The 16,851-nt window shown below is 49.2% G+C and overlaps 7 protein-coding genes across 7 annotated transcripts; 5 read left to right on the forward strand and 2 right to left on the reverse strand.

The window, feature by feature from the left end:
- Nucleotides 1-1,601: 1,601 nt before the first annotated feature.
- On the forward strand, nucleotides 1,602-6,104 carry BT62DRAFT_1030656 (NAD-dependent glutamate dehydrogenase; the record flags this gene model as incomplete). The annotated part of the gene is made up of 21 exons (XM_043178330.1): nucleotides 1,602-2,024; nucleotides 2,086-2,360; nucleotides 2,447-2,693; nucleotides 2,750-2,924; nucleotides 2,979-3,170; nucleotides 3,227-3,414; nucleotides 3,463-3,530; nucleotides 3,584-3,715; nucleotides 3,770-3,891; nucleotides 3,950-4,058; nucleotides 4,110-4,199; nucleotides 4,254-4,296; nucleotides 4,361-4,460; nucleotides 4,519-4,551; nucleotides 4,607-4,801; nucleotides 4,860-4,877; nucleotides 4,931-5,128; nucleotides 5,188-5,275; nucleotides 5,332-5,498; nucleotides 5,553-5,980; nucleotides 6,033-6,104. The coding sequence occupies exons 1-21, from the start codon at nucleotides 1,830-1,832 to the stop codon at nucleotides 6,102-6,104; spliced, it is 3,135 nt and encodes a 1,044-aa protein (XP_043037707.1). The 5' UTR covers nucleotides 1,602-1,829.
- A 1,217-nt stretch (nucleotides 6,105-7,321) lies between these two features.
- Nucleotides 7,322-8,956, forward strand: BT62DRAFT_900755 (Clavaminate synthase-like protein; the record flags this gene model as incomplete). The annotated part of the gene is made up of 11 exons (XM_043183430.1): nucleotides 7,322-7,410; nucleotides 7,459-7,538; nucleotides 7,590-7,604; nucleotides 7,658-7,749; nucleotides 7,802-7,892; nucleotides 7,953-8,073; nucleotides 8,127-8,211; nucleotides 8,266-8,403; nucleotides 8,493-8,625; nucleotides 8,684-8,787; nucleotides 8,837-8,956. 11 exons carry the CDS (start codon nucleotides 7,322-7,324, stop codon nucleotides 8,954-8,956), a joined length of 1,068 nt encoding a protein of 355 aa, XP_043037708.1.
- A 135-nt stretch (nucleotides 8,957-9,091) lies between these two features.
- On the forward strand, nucleotides 9,092-9,963 carry BT62DRAFT_259250 (uncharacterized protein). Its single transcript, XM_043180267.1, has 2 exons — nucleotides 9,092-9,673; nucleotides 9,755-9,963. Exons 1-2 carry the CDS (start codon nucleotides 9,226-9,228, stop codon nucleotides 9,763-9,765), a joined length of 459 nt encoding a protein of 152 aa, XP_043037709.1. The 5' UTR covers nucleotides 9,092-9,225; the 3' UTR covers nucleotides 9,766-9,963.
- A 267-nt stretch (nucleotides 9,964-10,230) lies between these two features.
- BT62DRAFT_900733 (NAD(P)-binding protein) lies at nucleotides 10,231-11,423 on the forward strand (the record flags this gene model as incomplete). Its single annotated transcript, XM_043183428.1, has 6 exons — nucleotides 10,231-10,291; nucleotides 10,342-10,445; nucleotides 10,494-10,627; nucleotides 10,712-11,085; nucleotides 11,144-11,238; nucleotides 11,301-11,423. The coding sequence occupies 6 exons, from the start codon at nucleotides 10,231-10,233 to the stop codon at nucleotides 11,421-11,423; spliced, it is 891 nt and encodes a 296-aa protein (XP_043037710.1).
- Nucleotides 11,424-11,632: 209 nt separating this feature from the next.
- BT62DRAFT_1008415 (uncharacterized protein) lies at nucleotides 11,633-12,271 on the reverse strand (the record flags this gene model as incomplete). Its single annotated transcript, XM_043177440.1, has 2 exons — nucleotides 11,633-12,036; nucleotides 12,190-12,271. The coding sequence occupies 2 exons, from the start codon at nucleotides 12,269-12,271 to the stop codon at nucleotides 11,633-11,635; spliced, it is 486 nt and encodes a 161-aa protein (XP_043037711.1).
- A 1,280-nt stretch (nucleotides 12,272-13,551) lies between these two features.
- BT62DRAFT_952684 (uncharacterized protein) lies at nucleotides 13,552-14,681 on the forward strand. The gene is made up of 4 exons (XM_043188245.1): nucleotides 13,552-13,717; nucleotides 13,769-13,975; nucleotides 14,037-14,195; nucleotides 14,255-14,681. The coding sequence occupies exons 2-4, from the start codon at nucleotides 13,906-13,908 to the stop codon at nucleotides 14,614-14,616; spliced, it is 591 nt and encodes a 196-aa protein (XP_043037712.1). The 5' UTR covers nucleotides 13,552-13,717; nucleotides 13,769-13,905; the 3' UTR covers nucleotides 14,617-14,681.
- A 224-nt stretch (nucleotides 14,682-14,905) lies between these two features.
- Nucleotides 14,906-16,562, reverse strand: BT62DRAFT_900829 (uncharacterized protein; the record flags this gene model as incomplete). Its single annotated transcript, XM_043183434.1, has 3 exons — nucleotides 14,906-15,009; nucleotides 15,062-15,992; nucleotides 16,041-16,562. The coding sequence occupies 3 exons, from the start codon at nucleotides 16,560-16,562 to the stop codon at nucleotides 14,906-14,908; spliced, it is 1,557 nt and encodes a 518-aa protein (XP_043037713.1).
- Between the last annotated feature and the right edge of the window lie 289 nt (nucleotides 16,563-16,851).

Consider the following 16,851-nt stretch of genomic DNA (forward strand, 5'->3'; position numbering starts at 1 on the left):
GACCTTGATAAGACGAAGCTCCGCCTCGAAGTTGTTGAACCATGCGGCGCTAGAATCTTGATTATCCCATCAGCGTATGCCATCTGCATAAGCAAAAAGTGCGTAAAGATTTCATTGCGTCGTAGAGAAGAGAACGATACGTCGCTGGAGCTGAGAGCTGTCGATGAGCGCTCGGATCTCTGATATCTCCACCAGTCAGCGGCTACTCGCGAAGAAAAGATATCGGTGTCAACAGATGACCCCAAAAATGATGTGTTTTTACTAGTCGTAGTCGTAGAAAAGGTCTGAGCGCAAAGAAGGTGGGTGCCTCAGGCTCGGACACCACAAATGGCGCTTGGAGACACAAGGCAGATGCGCTTTTGACGAACATGATAGAATAATCACACAGTCTTGTTGCACCAGGGACGGACCAAATGCGGGGCCGGGGCCTAGTTTTAAGAACGCAAGCAACTTTAGCATACATCACGGTTAAAAGGCTGGATATTAACGCTGACTTGCGGTCAAGACAGTAAGTAAGTATTGCGACAAGGAGCCTAAATCGGGAAAATCCGTCAACGTACAAGAAGACACAAGTACATATACTTTCATGCCTTACCTTGCGTTAAGATATCAAGGGTTGCGATGCCGTTTTGAGACAAAAAAGGAGAGCAGGTATCAGGAGCGAAACTGGCCACTGCTTCCTAGCGAAGGATACGACACCTTCTTGGTGCAGATCTGCTTAATGGAGTGCACGGACGCCCAAATTAAAAATACGCACAAGTCGGAAATCTGGGGCGTATGATCCGACCGACCGTACGTATAGAAAGAGCAGCGACTGGTATTTTTCAGTCGCGTGCACAAACGTCGATTCTACCTCAGATGTACGTCAGCCGTATATTGACACTGCTGCTCACGGTACTGGCCATATGATGATGAACTGCGAATCAAATGATGTTTGGGTGGTAACCGTGTCCTGGCTTCTGACAATGGGAACGAAGGGTGCCACTTTTCGGAGAAGTTTCAAGCTGGACATCTTGAAGCAGAGTGGGAATTGTTGATTCATATGAGACCATCATGATGTTGTATGCCATGTTCGTAGGCCTAAGCGATAAAAAAAGAACTGCGCAAGGACCCACTGTTTAATTTGTGCCATAACAGTTATCAGTTATTCCCCCCCTCCCCCGACTTGCGTGGTTGCGGCGGTCGTACTTTTTCGTTGGCAAAAGCCGTCCCACTCGTCAAGTGACGCGCCGAACGCCATCGTGACAGACTTAGGCGTAATTGTGAGCGAAAAAGCTGAACAAGATCAGCGTAATAAACGGAGATCCGGTCAGGTGAGACCAAATCATGCACGGGCCCTGGAAAAAAAGTGGGGCAAAAGGCGGTCCGAGTCATCTGAGGAGAACTCTAGAGCCATCCGTGACGACACGTTAACGATGTGAAACAGCTGGGGTAGCTAATTCTTACTGCGATGGTCCCCCCCTAGAAGGAGCACCTCCTGCTGGTACAATTTCGCGCTTTATCATGTGCTTTTCCGCGTTTGGCTGCCATGCGCAAATCAATGGCAGGGTTAACGTTACTCAAATTGTTTTGCCATCCTACCACGCACCAACCTCTTATGCACGACCAGCTAGCACCGAAGAATTGTCATTTATACCTTTTTGCGGCGGGGAACCGGATCCGGATCTTGGACGGGACCAATAATGAGCGCAACGCGAAATTGCCGTCGCATTTTTTACGGTGTTAATTTACATCGGTTTACCTGTTCTTTTCCTATATAAACAGTTCCGTTTTGTTTCCTCTCTTCCTCTTACTCTCATCATCCACATCGTCTTTTTTCATCCCTTTTCATGTCATCGACCACATCTGACGCAGCGGCCGCGCGCTTTGGGCAGGGTCCCTACGCTCATTTGTCCGTTCCGGGTTCAAGGATCAGCAGTGATACCTCAGTGCACCGTATCAAGAACGTGCCAGGGTACAACACCCCAGTATTCAAAGGCAAGGAGGAGCAGCGCGCATTGGTGCAGGCCTCGGTAGCGGCCAAGGTACGGTAACCATGCCCTTCCCTTCTTCCATCGTCGTATCTCACTCGATCTCGTCGTTCAGGGCTTCATTCCGCCAGAGCTGGTTGCCAACGAAGTCAACTGGTTTTACTCTAACCTCGGCATCGATGATACCTATTTCCAGAATGAATCTCGTCAAGTCATTTGTGATCATATCATTGCTCTGTATGGAGCCAAAATCCTTGCGTACACGAAGCACGACCCTAACAAGCTCGTCATTGACCTCGAGAAGATTGACGGAAACGGGGCGACGTTCATTCACTCCAGCAAGCCAGGTTTGACCTCGACGGAAGGTCCCGGAGCAACGTGCGAGTCAAGGTCAGTGTCATTGGCCAATTTTAACGCATATATGCGTCCATTCTGTTGCCTAATACTATTATTGGTGCTGACGTTTTCACTTTCAGGATCGATTCGCTCTTCCTTGATAACTCTACGCCAGACAAGGCCTACCGACTCGAAACTTTCCGCTCCGCCGGATCTATTTCTGCTACGGCTTTGCAGCAGCTCCGTTGCTATTTCGTCACAAAATGCGATTTCCCAACGACCCGTCAGGGAGTTAAGGATGCCGACGGCAAGACCCAAATCAGAAGCGTGTCTGACAGGGCATTTTTGGAAAAGGCTAGCGAGAACACGATTCAAGTCTATCAGAAAGTTAGCTCATTCACTTTGTGTGCAATCGCCTCGGCCTCACCCTTGTTTTTATTCAGATCATGTCTAGCGTCGAAGAACGTTATGGGCCCGTCATTGAAGTTTATGAGGTGGAAGGATCGCGGGAACGACGAATTGTCATCGGTTACAAGATGGGTGGTACCTCCCGGTTCTTCAGCGCGCTGTCGAACCTCTACCACTTCTATTCCCTGTATTCTGCGCGTAAATATGTCGGTGCGTTATCATTCCTGTTCTATTTCTACTTTAGTAGACGCTGAAGCACGGCAGAACAATTCTCTAACGGCATTACCATCATTTCGCTCTACCTCAACCCTATCCCCAATGGCAACGCACCGTCCGTCGAGAATTCCATCTTCCAAGTCATGAAGGAAGCTTCACTGCTCTTCTGTCTGCCTGATAACCCATTCTTCCTCCCGAATGCGTCAGAAAGTCATGCGGTGCAGGAAGCTACCTATGCGTGTAGGTTTAATCACATATCATCGTTGCCAGCCAATGAGTTTCATGCTGTCCTTTAGATTGTGGCTGGATATTTGCGCAGCATTTTTGCAACCGTTTGGGACCAGCATACTTGCAGCTCAAGAATGTTTTAAATGAAAACGACCCTGTTGAAGCAGAAGTATTGAATAACATCAAGAGGAGATTCAGGGAAGAAACCTTTACGAGAGAGAGCATCGCACAAACCATTCATAATCACCCCGAACTGGTAAGTATCTGGCTGACGCGTGAATAAAGTCGTTGACTTTCCCTTTAGATCCGCCTTCTGTATGTTAATTTTGCAATGACGCACTATCCGACCGCCGACGATGCTTCCCAGTTGGTGTATGACCCCTTACCATTTACGAAAGTCTAGTATGCTGATAATATTTTTGTAGGCCGACTCTGTCGTATCAGCGACTCCGGGCTACCCAACCATTGACGGATGCCGAGTTGCATGATAAGCTCCGTCGTGGCGTGCCCAACAAGCATGAACTGCAAGTTTTGGAAAGCTTCTTGATCTTCAATAAGTAAGTCGTATCGGACTGTGTGTTGGCACATACCGAAGGAGCTACGCCTTGTAGACACGTCTTGAAGACGAACTTCTATCAGCCAACTAAAGTAGCTCTGTCTTTCCGGCTTGCGCCCGGCTTCCTTCCTGAGATAGAGTATCCCAAGAAACCATTCGGCATGTTCATCGTGATTGGTATGTTCCTCGCTATATCCGCGACACTGTGCTCTGACTGATCATTTTCTATTTTCAGGAAACGAATTCCGGGGTTTCCATATACGCTTCCGCGATGTCGCTCGTGGTGGTATTCGGATCGTCATGTCAAGAAACAAAGAAAATTATTCCATTAACCAGAGGATGTTGTATGTTCATATCCTGCGTCACGTGTCGGGAGGAGCTCACAACTACATAAGGTTCGACGAGAACTATGGATTGGCATCGACCCAGTCATTGAAAAACAAAGATATCCCGGAAGGAGGTGCCAAGGGTACCATCTTACCTTCGTAAGTGAAGTCGATTCAGACAGAAACGCATCAATATCGAGGACTGTCCTCTAGACTGGGGGCCACTCCGCGACTGTGTTTCGAAAAATACGTTGATGTGAGTACCGTCGGAAAGGTATAGATGATGTATGTGAGATAGATGCTAATTACTGCTTGTGTAGGCTATTATCGACCTTTTAATTCCTGGGCAGACTCCTGGAATTAAAGAACATCTTGTTGATTTATACGGGAAGCCAGAGCTTCTTTTCTTTGGTCCTGATGGTGCGACTCGTTATCAGGGCGTCTTGCTCAGTTTTGCTGATCGACCGTTCTTTGGTAGAGGGTACCGCGGATATGATGGACTGGGCAGCTTGTGAGCCTATTTCTTTGCTTCATGGATGCTTTTGCCTCATCATTTCAAAATGAAGTGCATGCTCGCTCCCGAGGCGCTGAAACCTGGTGGAAGTCGTTCACGACGGGTAAGAGCGCGGAGACTCTCGGCGGTGTACCTCACGACACCTATGGAATGACGTCACTGTCAATCAGACAGTATGTCCTTGGTATCTACAAACAGCTCGGCCTTAAAGAGAAGGACATCACCAAAGTTCAGACCGGCGGCCCTGGTAGGTTATTCCTTTCAGACAGCTGTACCCGGCTCACTCGTCATTTTATCCGTTTTAGATGGTGATCTCGGATCTAGTAAATCCCACTGGTTTCACTTTATGCACGCGGTTGCTCATTGCATTTGTTAGATGAGATTTTACTCAGTTCTGACAAGACGGTTGCCATTATTGATGGTAGCGGTGTACTTGCCGATCCGGCTGGCCTTAACCGTGAAGAGCTGATCCGTCTTGCGAAACTTCGCGTACCTGTCACCAACTTTGACAAGTCCAAGCTGAGCAAGGACGGCTATCTGGTCAAGGTCGAGGAAAATGATATCAAACTACCATGTAAGACTATGTTCGTGCCATATTTCCCTTCAGTCTAACGCCATGATCAATGGTCGTAGCTGGAGAGGTAGTGCTGGATGGCACTGACTTCCGTAATGGGGCCCATTTGCGATACAAGGCAGATTTATTTGTTCCCTGTGGCGGTCGGTGCGTATGGGATTTCGTTGACCTATGTATATGCTGCTGATGTTACTTCCTAACAGTCCGGAAGCTGTCAACATTTCAAATGTCGCGGCCCTCGTCGACTGCGAGGGAAAAGCACACTTCAAGTATATTGTTGAGGGTGCCAATTTGTTTTTGTCACAGCAAGCGCGCCTCCATCTTGAGAAGCGAAAGGTTTTGTTGTTCAAGGACTCAAGCACGAACAAGGGTGCGCTCATCCATCCCATCTTTTTCGATGCAAGTTTAGTGACATTCCTTGTAGGTGGTGTCACCAGTTCATCCCTGGAGGTCCTGGCGGGTCTAGCCCTTTCGACGCAGGAATACTTGGACCTCATGATATTCAGCAACGGGAAACCCTCGGAATTCTATCAGAGCTACGTTCGAGATATCCAGCAAAAGATTACCGAGAATGCCGCCTCTGAGTTCCAATGTATCTGGCGGGAACATTCTCGGCTCCAGGGTGCTAAACCTCGCACCATTATCTCTGACGAGCTATCTTCCACTCTCAACAACCTTCAAGCAGAGTTAGAGAGTTCAGATCTGTACGATGACTTGCCGAGCCGTAGAGGAGTAATGCGACGAGCGATTCCCAAGACACTCGTAGACAAGGTCGGGTTGGACACGTTGTTGAACAGACTACCTGAACCCTACCAGCGTGCCCTCTTTTCAAGTTGGGTCGCGTCGCATTTCGTGAGTTTGTTGATGACAGCCTATTTCTATGGGCTGAATCCCCGCCACGCAGATTTACAAGTATGGCGTGAATGGATCAAGTGTAGACTTCTTCCACTTTGCTCGGGACTTGGCAAGTCCTTGATTTGCTATTACTTTGAATGGTTACTTTTGCTAGAGACTTTCGTGTACAAGAAGAAAGATGTAATACAGATTCGTCGGGCTTTCCCGTTTCTCATTTTCTGGGTTCGCGACATTGCAGCCAATGCTTTGTATTCCACTAAGCATCAGACATTGATGGCAAAGTCCCTTTGAATATAACCCATGTTTACGACTATTCGTTTCTGTTGATCTCTTGCTCAATTGGCTGACGCTCGTGGAACACTGATGATGAGACAACGAGTGGACTTGTCCCTCTATCCAACCTACGGCGAAACTGCGAACGATCTCTTACACTGGAGGAGTTTCCTTCTGCTTGCTAGTGTTCGTTATCTCCGTTACTCATTTCAGCTTTCTAGTGGATCCTGAACCGAAGCGATCTTCCTGGCAGCTTTCCCGGGCACATAAACGCGTATTCATCAGGGTACGTAGGTTCGTCTGTCCTCGAACGGGGTTCTTAGTGTTTCTGCTTGTCCTTATAGTCACCGATCTACGCAACCACATGAGGAAGTGTATGTCGAATTCAGATATTTCTTTTGTTCATCGGACCATCAACGGCATCCCGCCATGATTAATAACAAGACTGTCGAAGCTGCCTAGTGCCGGCCTGTTCATGATACCGTCGAGAATGCAACTGTATTCATCACGGAATTAGGAAAGTTCGAAGTTAAGTGAGCTATACTATACCCAACCTGAGCATGCCAATGATGTTGACAATGAAATACAAGCAGAGGAAACATGGCGCTATCTTTCAGGCAAGCTTACGCGACAAAAGCGATTGGATGAGATTAGCCTGAGTCCCGAACATCCCTCCTTTTTTTTCAAGTTGTCCGCCTTCTAATGTCAACTTGTGTGTGCCTATCATGACTTCACCTGATTCTAGACTTTCTCGTCATCCGGTGACTTACTGGATGTTACAAGGATGGGATGCCGTATAGCGCAATGTACCGCTACGCGATTTGCGCCGTCTGTCCTTCGAATGCCGTTCCACCGGATAGGCGATCTATAACATGCGGAGTTCCTCCTTGAGTAGCCTAAAATTCGTCTGGTCAAGAGATATTAATACATACTAGTCTGGCGTGTTTCAACTGTTACCCAAGTAGCGCATATTCAAGTTCAAAAAATTAGCGGTGCCGAAGTGGGAATTACTTCCACGTGATGATTGATACACATCCGTCGCAGACCGGTCCGTGAAACTCAGCCATGGACAACCACGAGCACTTCGAATCCGTCCCGGGCTTCCTTCTGTCCAGTCAGTGCACCGAAAGTTCATTCGAAAAGATACCTATCATGTCAGAGTTTTCGCGATTTCCACCTGTTCGACGACTGACGAAATGTAGTGATATCACTGCTGCGAGCAGTACCGATCCGGTGGCACGACGCGTTTTGGCTAATGAGATTAGGGATGCATGTATCAATGGTAAGACGATGCGAGCTTCTGATTTTGAATCTTTTATTGATATAATGCTAGTCGGCTTTTTCTACAGTTAGTGACTATTTCTATGCCTATATAACGACGTTATGAGCTAATGGCCTCAGTAAAAAATCATGGAATTGCTGAGGATACCATTACAGCTGCCATAGATGCAGGAAAGAAGTTTTTTGCGTTGCCAACGTCTTCCAAGATGGATGTGTGTGATGCCGAGACCTGGCGCAGCTCTCAGCGCTCATCCTTTTTCCAAGCTCGATATTCATCGATCATCTAACTATAAAGGTTACACCGCTCTCTTGGGAGAAAATACCGATCCCAAAGGACATGGTGATCTGCATGAAGGTAGACGGAAGTACTATCTTCTTACGTAGAAAAAATTCTCAAGTTGATCTTCATCGGTAGGGTTTGACTTGGGATGGGAAGAACAGGACTTAGAGGAGATGAAGAATGAGAGCGCCATGTCAGGTGGCAACGTTTGGCCCGAAGCGGTTCCAGGTTTCAAGGAACCCATACTGAATTACTAGTAAATCCTCGATAATCGGTTTTATCTGGTTGTGGTTTACTGATGCATCCTAGCCACGAAGCCGTTCGATTAGGTCAGAATCTGTTTCCTCTTTTTGCGCTAGCATTGGACCTACCAGAGAACTTTTTCGATGATAAGGTAGTTTATTTTATATTCGAAGTCGCTTTGATCAAGCTGCATATGCCCTGGCAGACGATGAAACCAGCTGCGATAATGCGACTGTTGCACTACCCTTCTCAAAATCCATCAAGGATAGATGAACAGGAGGAAGTGCTTGGCATAGGAGCACACACTGAGTACGGTTTCCTACCGTTTAAATTTTCCTTGGAAGTTAACGGCTTAATTTTATAGTTATGAAGTTAGTATGCAATCTGCCATTGTCCGCCCAAAAATTAAACAAAAAAAAATGACATTCTCAGTGCTTCACGATTCTCTGGCAAGACAAGGTTCCCGCACTGCAAGTGAAGAATGCGACTGGTAAATGGATAGACGCAGTTCCTATCCCCGGAACATTGGTGTTAAATCTAGGGGACCAGTTTGCGCGTTGGACGAGTACGTACTCACGCTGCGACCCTTCTAATCGATCTGATCGTGTTGGCCATGTGTCCAGACGATGTATTCAAATCCACTCTTCATCGTGCAATCAACAGATCTGGACAAGAACGATATTCTATGCCACTATTTTTTGGTACCGATTATGATGTACTACTCGAGGTGCGGCCCATTCTGTTTAGGATTTGAAGACATTAAACTGGTGGCGTAGCCTATTCCCAGCTGTGTGTCTCCGGAACATCCGTCCAAGTACGAGGTTGTCACCGCGGGGGAATATGTGAAATCTCGGTTAGACGCTACATATGCTCATTCGGCGGTGAAGATGATGTAGGTCCACCTTGGGGTTTGACGACATGTGTCTGCCTCGACACAGCCACGGCCATATGGATCTAGAAATCTCGAATCCGCTGCCTGCAGTACAAAATAGGACTAGCCAAGGCTATGACAATCGACGATACATCTGGAGTCGACTCGAACCGTAATTAAATATGATTATCGAACAGCGAGCGTGACGCCATCGCCCGATTCCAAGCGGGATCCCGTCATCAATGTGACTCTATAAAAATTCCTCGTGGGCGACCCTTCACATTTGGCCTACCGATGAACCGGATGAAAGTGAGACGAGCGTCGGCGTGTCAGTGTTCGACGCCACGGAGCAACCTTGAGCAACGGCCAGAGAAAGGTGAAGGACTCTTTACGAACATAATCGCACTATGGATGGCGGTGGACGCTGCCCGCGGAATTCACATTGTTTGCGAAGTATCAGCATCGTCGGACGTGGACTGGAGTGATGTGCGATCCGCGCGCGGTGTACAGAAACCACGGAAGGACACTGGAAACACGCCTCGCTGCAGAGTAGTGCATTTCATCACAACGTCGGATATAGCGGGAATACTCGTTGGCGTTCGAAACTCCGAGGTTCTTGTTACTTACCAGCAACCCCACGTTCAGCCTCATGGTGCAGTAAGAAAGCATGATGGTATCCGAAGAGTCATGAATGCTAAAGTTATAGAATTTATCGACACTGCTCAGAAGGGGGGCAGAATCTGTAAGATATAGCTGAGTCTTCCACAAGCTTCACGGTTCTTCAATCTAACCACTCTAACTTCCTGATTGGGAAATTCATAAGACCAAGGATGATTTTCAAAAATTGTTCCCCAGAGCACGTCATCACGAGCAGCCTTCTTGCGAGTTTGAGCTTCCTTACGGCTTCTTTTACTATTTCATAACGTCGTACATCCATGGAGGATCAAGAGGAAGACACGGACATGCGCGGACGTAATTCTATTCGCACGCAGAAAGGTACGATGCAGTAAGCAGGACTGAAAGCTCACGACATCGTCCTGAAAGGACGGCTGGCAATTCTTCCTATAAAGGCCCTCTTCCTTTGGCTTGGAGTGATCATCACCCCATTCGAATAAGTCGTCCCTGCAACCTCGTTGGTGACTTACCCGGTCTTGCCACTAACACCGACGACATATATACACGCCCTTCGATCCGAATTATATCTGCGTTTCTACCCCTTGATTTCTAGATATGATGCACGCCTCTATCCCTCATTGCTGCTCCGAGTCTCGCAACGCGTCCTCGAGATATAACAGGTACATGCCTTGCAACCTATTCCAAGTCGATGGCATGGTCGTCGTCATTACCGGTGCTGGTACTGGTACGTCTCTCTCAAAGTTTCATTCGACACGTCCTAACATTTTCTTTCAGGCATCGGACTAATGATGGCAGCTACCCTCGAAAACAACGGAGCCATCGTTTACATTACCGGACGGAGAAAAGATGTCCTCGAAGAAGCCGCAAAAGAACACAACGTATGTCGGTGTGCTTATCTCCCGACATCTCACTAATCTTTCTCTTAGCGATTCGGCAATTTGATTCCCCTTCCCGGAGATGTGACTGACCGCGAGAGTCTCCTCGCGATGGTTGAAGTCGTGAAGGCACGACACGGCTACATCGATCTGCTCGTTAACAATGCAGGAATCGCCAAGAACCTGTACTCCCATCCTCTCCCCTCACCATCTGGATCTCCGACCCAGAGCCCGCTTTCACCTCCCGGCTCTCCCGTTTCACCTCCGAGCCCTCCCTCTATCAAGTCTTTCCAGTCTGCTCTGTGGAATACGGGCTCGCCTGAAGATTTTGCATCTGTCTTTGCGACCAACACGACAGCGGTGTATTACACAACCGTCGCGTTTCTTGACCTTCTCCATCAAGGCAACCTCCGTCAGCAAGCGGCGAGCTTTGACCCGTTCAGTCATTGTCAGCCTCCGTACCACTCCTCCCAAGTAATCTCAATATCGTCGTCTGGCTCCTTCCGGATAGACCCAAAAATCCTCTCAATGTCGTACACGCTGTCAAAATCGGCGTGCACACACCTTGGAAAAGTGATGGCAAATCTATTGGCCCCCTGGGGAATTCGTAGCAATGTTCTAGCTCCTGGTGTTTTCCCTAGTGGTTAGTGTCCTTTTTTTTTTCGTCAGTCCCGGAGTTGGGCTAACTGCTTGTAATATAGAAATGACAACGTCACCTGTTACGGATATGGGCTACAGACTGGATCCTAGTGTGCTGTGCAATGATGTGCCACTAAAACGTGCTGGATCAGAAGAGGTGAGTCGGGCCGGTCCGAATTACTAGGGGCGGGTTAATAACATGTTTGCCTCCTTCTCTAGGATATGGCTGGTGCTATATTATTCCTGGGTAGTCGTGCGGGCGCCTATATGAACGGAAGTGTGTTCCTGGCAGATGGGGGCCGTGCGAATGCTTACCGGGGCGGCAATGCGGCTTGTTTCTAAAAAAAAAAAACAAAAAAAGTCATAAAGGAACCTGCAGGCAGTTTTTGCGCTTCTCCCATATCTCACTCACGCTATTTTATTCGCATGCACTCACACACTCATGGAATCTGTCGCATATCATTACTTCACATATATATTCAGGCATAATCCTGGGACTTATTCTCGGAAGTTTATAGTTTACACTAATGGTCATCTCTGCTCTTCGCTATCTATTGGATTGATACCCATGTATCACATGCAAAGACGACTTGTTGACGCGTTTGTGGCGAAGATAAACAGTGGGAGTTGAAAAAGATATTGATCCGCTTTTGCAATGTTTCCGATTCCGAGTCCGTCTGCTTATAGCATGCTACGGAAGGGCGAGACCCAGAGTTTGACTGAGTTAACTCGCCGCTATAAAACGAGTTTCGACGTGTTACACGAAAGGACAGGATGATGACGCGTGATCTCCTCGTCAGATTCGATCCACAGGGAGGACCACGGTGTGATCCGGGATACTCAGGGTTGTAATCTATAACTAGATTGCGACATATCTTTCCCTCGACGTAATGAAACGGATAGTTGAAAATGGAAACATGGGTAAGCCGTTCAGCATAGGCCGGTCGAGCGGGGTCTGACAATACCAATGTTAGGGATTATGATACCCACTGGTACTGGCACCGTATCACGATGAACTGTATGCGAAAACGTCCTCGACGGTACAGTATCACTCTTGACAGCCGACTGCAAGGGATGATTCGGGATTACCTTTAATGGTAAAGCCGACGGATTTCGCTGCGCTCAGGATGCTTGGACAAAATGTTACCTGTTATCCACCCATTTTTATCGGTTTTTGATTGACCCGACATTGACGGTACGGTACTGTTGAGAGGAGGAATGACCTAGGGTAGGTATAGATATGGGGGGGTATTATACTTTATCCAGGTCACTGGTTTCCTCTTGATAGAAGAGCCCTTCATATGGTTCGTGAGACAAATGGGAGCTGAGTTTGAACAGAAGGAAGACAGTTAGTTCAACTAAGAAAACAAGGTGGGCTTGGGAGAAGTAGAGATTGACACACTGAGAGTCCAGAATTACATGCACACAGAAGGCTGCAGAAATAAAACTCGCAAACATATCTCCTAAGTCAACGCTTCTTCACCCCAGTCAAGTTCCAACCTGCTGACTGGAACTGGCACTGCCATTATCTCTATGCCTCCGCAAACGGGTTCACCGAAAGAATCTGCTGGTCCCCCTCGCAACCCAAAGCACCGCCCGTTCCATAAACACATGAAGCGTCGGATACCTCTCCGCAAACTTGAAAAGCTTGTCCGTATCAGAAGTCGAACAAGTAGTACAGCGTGTCGTTGCCGAACCGAATAATGGTTTAAAACGACCCGACAAGATATGGGCAAAGGCATCTGCATCTTACTTGGAGGCGTCGTGAATTTTTCCCATTCCCCCCCCATACAGCTAGTTCCCGGACTCAAGCCAGCATGTAGTAGTAGTCTTTCATCAGGGTCCTCGCGCACGAAGAGAAAATTGGACTCGTGTAAGAAAAACGAAGAGAAGCTTATGTTTGCCGCGCCCGAAACAAGTAAACCCCAGATAACCGGTGTCTTTGAGATAGGTCTTCCTCGGACGTTGGCGATATCGCTCCATGGATGTAAGCGCAGCGTCTCTATATGAACCTGCACGGAACCTCTTGTTTGGCGAGTGGACAGAGACGAGATGTTATAGCCTCCGAAGTTAGATTTGAGACGTCGTATTTAGTGCCACTGGAGAAAGGTATGGCGTCTTGGGGAGAATGGGTGGTCGTAGGATTGCTGGGATCTTCGACTGCGGGGGGGTATTGGCAGTGGTAAGGTCATCCAGGAAGGCGAGGACCTCCGGATGTTGTACGTTGAGTAGCTGGGTAACCGAACTTTAGGAGACCAGAGTGGCTGACATATACCGTACACCCTTCAGTCTTTTTGGTGAACCGACGAGTATTTCGGCGTGCTCGGGTTCGCAATAGACGTCGAGGCCGGAGAATTTGAGTTACGCCTGTTATGAACAAGGATGACTAGCCAAGCAAGGGATTTCGAAAGACAGACTGCGGCGGTGGTGCGCGGGCAGCGGAGTCTGATCGAGGGCTGCATGGCTTTCCCACGAATGGTCAACATCACCACCACCACCACCACGATCCTCAATTATTACGCCAGTTAAATTCAGGACGTCCACTTTGATGTGCATGCATTCACTCGACGTTTGTGGTGCAAAGAAATGGCTGGGACAGGCAGGTCCAAGCTTTGGATGGTGGAGGCACTGAGTGAGTAAGTAAACGCCAAGGACGGGTCCTCGTCATTTCACTAAAGTTCATCCAGCACAGTTCATATTTGCGACGCCTCGTCTAAATTACGTTGCTCGACCGAGCCGCAGCGATGAAGGGCGCCGTGCAGCTTCGTTTCCGCAGCAGCTCTCTTCAAATTTGAACCTCACGACGACCTCCAAGTGGCTAATAATGTTCCCCCTACGTGTCCCTCTCCCCCTCTTTCTATCTCTCTTTACGCTCGCCTCGTGCGTCTCCCATTGTACGTCCCCTTGGCGTGCTTTTATTAGGTGTACGTGGCTTACCTCTCCCCGTGGGCCCAGCGTATTTCGTGGTCAAGGAACCCCAGGGGAACGGGCAGTGGTATAACGATGCTGTGAATATCCTTACGTGGGAGAAGGGGGTCTGGGATGGGATCACAGAGTTTGATATCGAGATGACGAGGCTGAGCGAGGATGGGGTAACGTATATCGCGTATAACGGTGTGTGTATGTTCCTGCGCAAAGTTGTGAGGGCTCGCGCTCATGGATGGGATGTCTAGTCCAAGCCTATCCCTCATCTGCTTCGTCCCTGAATATCTACCTACAGGACGTGCCGACGGGGGACGACTATTATATCGTGCTCATGAACTCGACGCATGGGGTTAGGCATTGCTTGTCGGCAATGTTCTCTATCGTGAATGCTTCTACGGATGTGACGTCGTCTTCGTCAGTGTCTGCTAGTTCGACGGATACGTCGATACCGACGGTGACCGTGAGCGGCTCGCCGGACCCGACGAAGGGATTTGTGACGACGTTTGCGAGTAGGGCTAGTTCGGTGGTGTGGGCGGTGGCGAGGGCACAGGTGTGTGGTGGTGTGGCGGTGGTGGTGGGCGTATTGGTGGGTGCGCTGTTGGTGCTGTGATGATATATCGGTTTCCTTTTTACACCTGGAGTGTATACCATGGACTTTATATATTTTTATTTTAGGCATCTAGTATATCAACGTGAACCATCGACCAGACTTGGAGTAAAAAAAAGCTCGATTGGACTGGTAGTTGGGTGCCCCGTGTCGTGTTCTTCTTTCCAATTTGCTAAGCTTTGAATGCCTGAACAACAAGGTCCAAGAAAATTGAAGCCTATATATTTGTCCCCAAAGCAAAATGCGTAGATTGTTGGCTGGTATAATAATACAGGATATTAAATAAATAGTTTTACAACTTGCCATCCACCCTATCCTCGATAATCTGAGCGACAGTGGGCCCATATACGGGTACCTCGTTTCCCTGGAATCCTTCCGGGTAATCTACTTTTGGCTCTTCAGGGTATGTGTAGAATCTACGACAGATCAGCCAACCTCCCTATATAACGAGAACAATCCACGTACGTATCATTCCAGACCGCAAAATGGGTCATACCCAAAGCCCTCGTGGTCCAATGATAGTCATGTGCAAATCCCCCGGGATAAAAAATCTCAACAACAGCCGACAGCTTCGTCGGGGGCATGAACAACAAATGTGTGAGCCCATTCCCATGCACGCCGACCAAAAACGTCGTCCTGGCGATGATAGCCAGCTGCTCGTCCTTGGTCATCTTTTCCGCCTGCAGCACATTCAGCTCCCACTCTACCAAGTCGCCCTTCTTCCGCTGCATGAGCTCCTCGAGAGCCTCGACCATGACCTCATGGTCTCCTTCCACCAGCTTCCGCCGATGCCCACCCTGGCGACTGATATACGTGATGACGATCTTATCCGGCATCGGTAGCTCGCGTATCCCCTTCCGACTGACGGGTGCCCCAGCAAACTTGAGCACAGCAGCGCGTACAGGTTCCCACCACCCTCCGACGCGCATACCCATCAACAGACGCTGCCGGCGCATATAGTCCCACGCCTCGGCAGCGATGCGCTGCGTCTGGCTCCCGCAAATCTCCCCACGGTGCGCGGCGCTCCGGTCTGTGAGGAGGAGCAAGGGAAAGTGCCACGCACGGTCACCGCCCGCGCTCGCTGCTATCCGGTCTTCCCAGTCGTCCCATGTCTCGACGGTCAGCGAGGGATAGGCTGCGCGGAGGAAGAACGCGTTGAAGCCTGGGTCGTCGCGCCATCCGTCGACGGTAGCGTGGGCGAATACGACGCGGTCGAGGGGGGGCGGGGTGGGGTGGGTGAGGACTTGGGATTCTCGGTCGGGGGATGTCGATGATGGGTCCGAGTGGGCCCCGTGCCAGAAGGCTTGGACGCCGAAGAAGAGCTCTGCGCAGAGGTGGTAGTAGTGCCGGAGGAACTGGCTGGGTTCATTTACTAAGAGCTGTAACAGGAGATGAGCATCTCCCAGAAACAAAAACAGACAACACACCGTGTTTCCTTTAACGGTCAGGACCCGCTCTCCCCATCTTCGCTTCGCCGACTCTGGAGTGATGATATCCATATGATGCCTTGTCGGTTCCCTCAACGCGATATTTTCCCGTGTATTCTCTGCTGGCAACCCCGTGCTCGTCATCATCCGGATCTCCGGAAAGGACCTATTACTCGAAAGAATGAACAGCGTCCCGTCCGACATATACAGGTTCCTAAACAGCGTCCATCCTGGGGCGTGGTGCACGATAGACGTATGGGGGAGGGTATTCGAGCGAGGAAGGATCCGAGTCGGGTCGGATGGCGCGGGTATCGTTACGGTCACGGTCTCCGTCTCCACGTTTCGTCGGACCGCCGCTGGCTCAGGCGGAGGAGGCAACGGCTCCAAGTCTACCGGAGCCTCGTAGAACCAGGTGCTGCTAGGCGTCATCGAAGGCGTCGAGAGCAAGCTAAAGAGATGCATCATCGACGCTCCCGCGAGCAGCAGCAGCGCATCCTTACGCACAAACCGTCGGAAGAGCATGAGAGAGGAAAAAAAAAAAGAAAAGGACGACTGGTTTTTAGGCGCCCTCGCGAATGGGAACAATTTTATAATAAAGCGAGACGGCGGATGAGGTCCGATCGCGAAAGATGGGGCTTAGTTTTATGCAGGACCTGGATGCCTATGTTTAGGCCTGTTCTCACCGCGCTGGATAGAACTCACCCCCGTTCTCGTGCTTGATGTTCTTGTATTCAATATCCTTCATCATTCATCAAGGACGAGGGGTTCTATACATCCGTGTGCATGTGCCTCGAGTGTCCGTCGATAATCA

This window comes from Guyanagaster necrorhizus, assembly GCF_019112545.1.
Source record: "Guyanagaster necrorhizus MCA 3950 unplaced genomic scaffold BT62scaffold_19, whole genome shotgun sequence".
In the NCBI taxonomy this organism is placed as follows: Eukaryota; Fungi; Basidiomycota; class Agaricomycetes; order Agaricales; family Physalacriaceae; genus Guyanagaster; species Guyanagaster necrorhizus.

Bases quoted from the DNA above. Each gene is read 5' to 3' on its own strand.
- BT62DRAFT_259250 (XM_043180267.1), top strand. From the start codon at position 9,226: ATGAACCGGATGAAAGTGAGACGAGCGTCGGCGTGTCAGTGTTCGACG.
- BT62DRAFT_952684 (XM_043188245.1), top strand. From the start codon at position 13,906: ATGTTCCCCCTACGTGTCCCTCTCCCCCTCTTTCTATCTCTCTTTACG. The intron at 13,976-14,036 runs GTACGTCCCCTT...CCGTGGGCCCAG, and splicing joins CGCCTCGTGCGTCTCCCATT to CGTATTTCGTGGTCAAGGAA. The intron at 14,196-14,254 runs GTGTGTGTATGT...TGGGATGTCTAG, and splicing joins AACGTATATCGCGTATAACG to TCCAAGCCTATCCCTCATCT.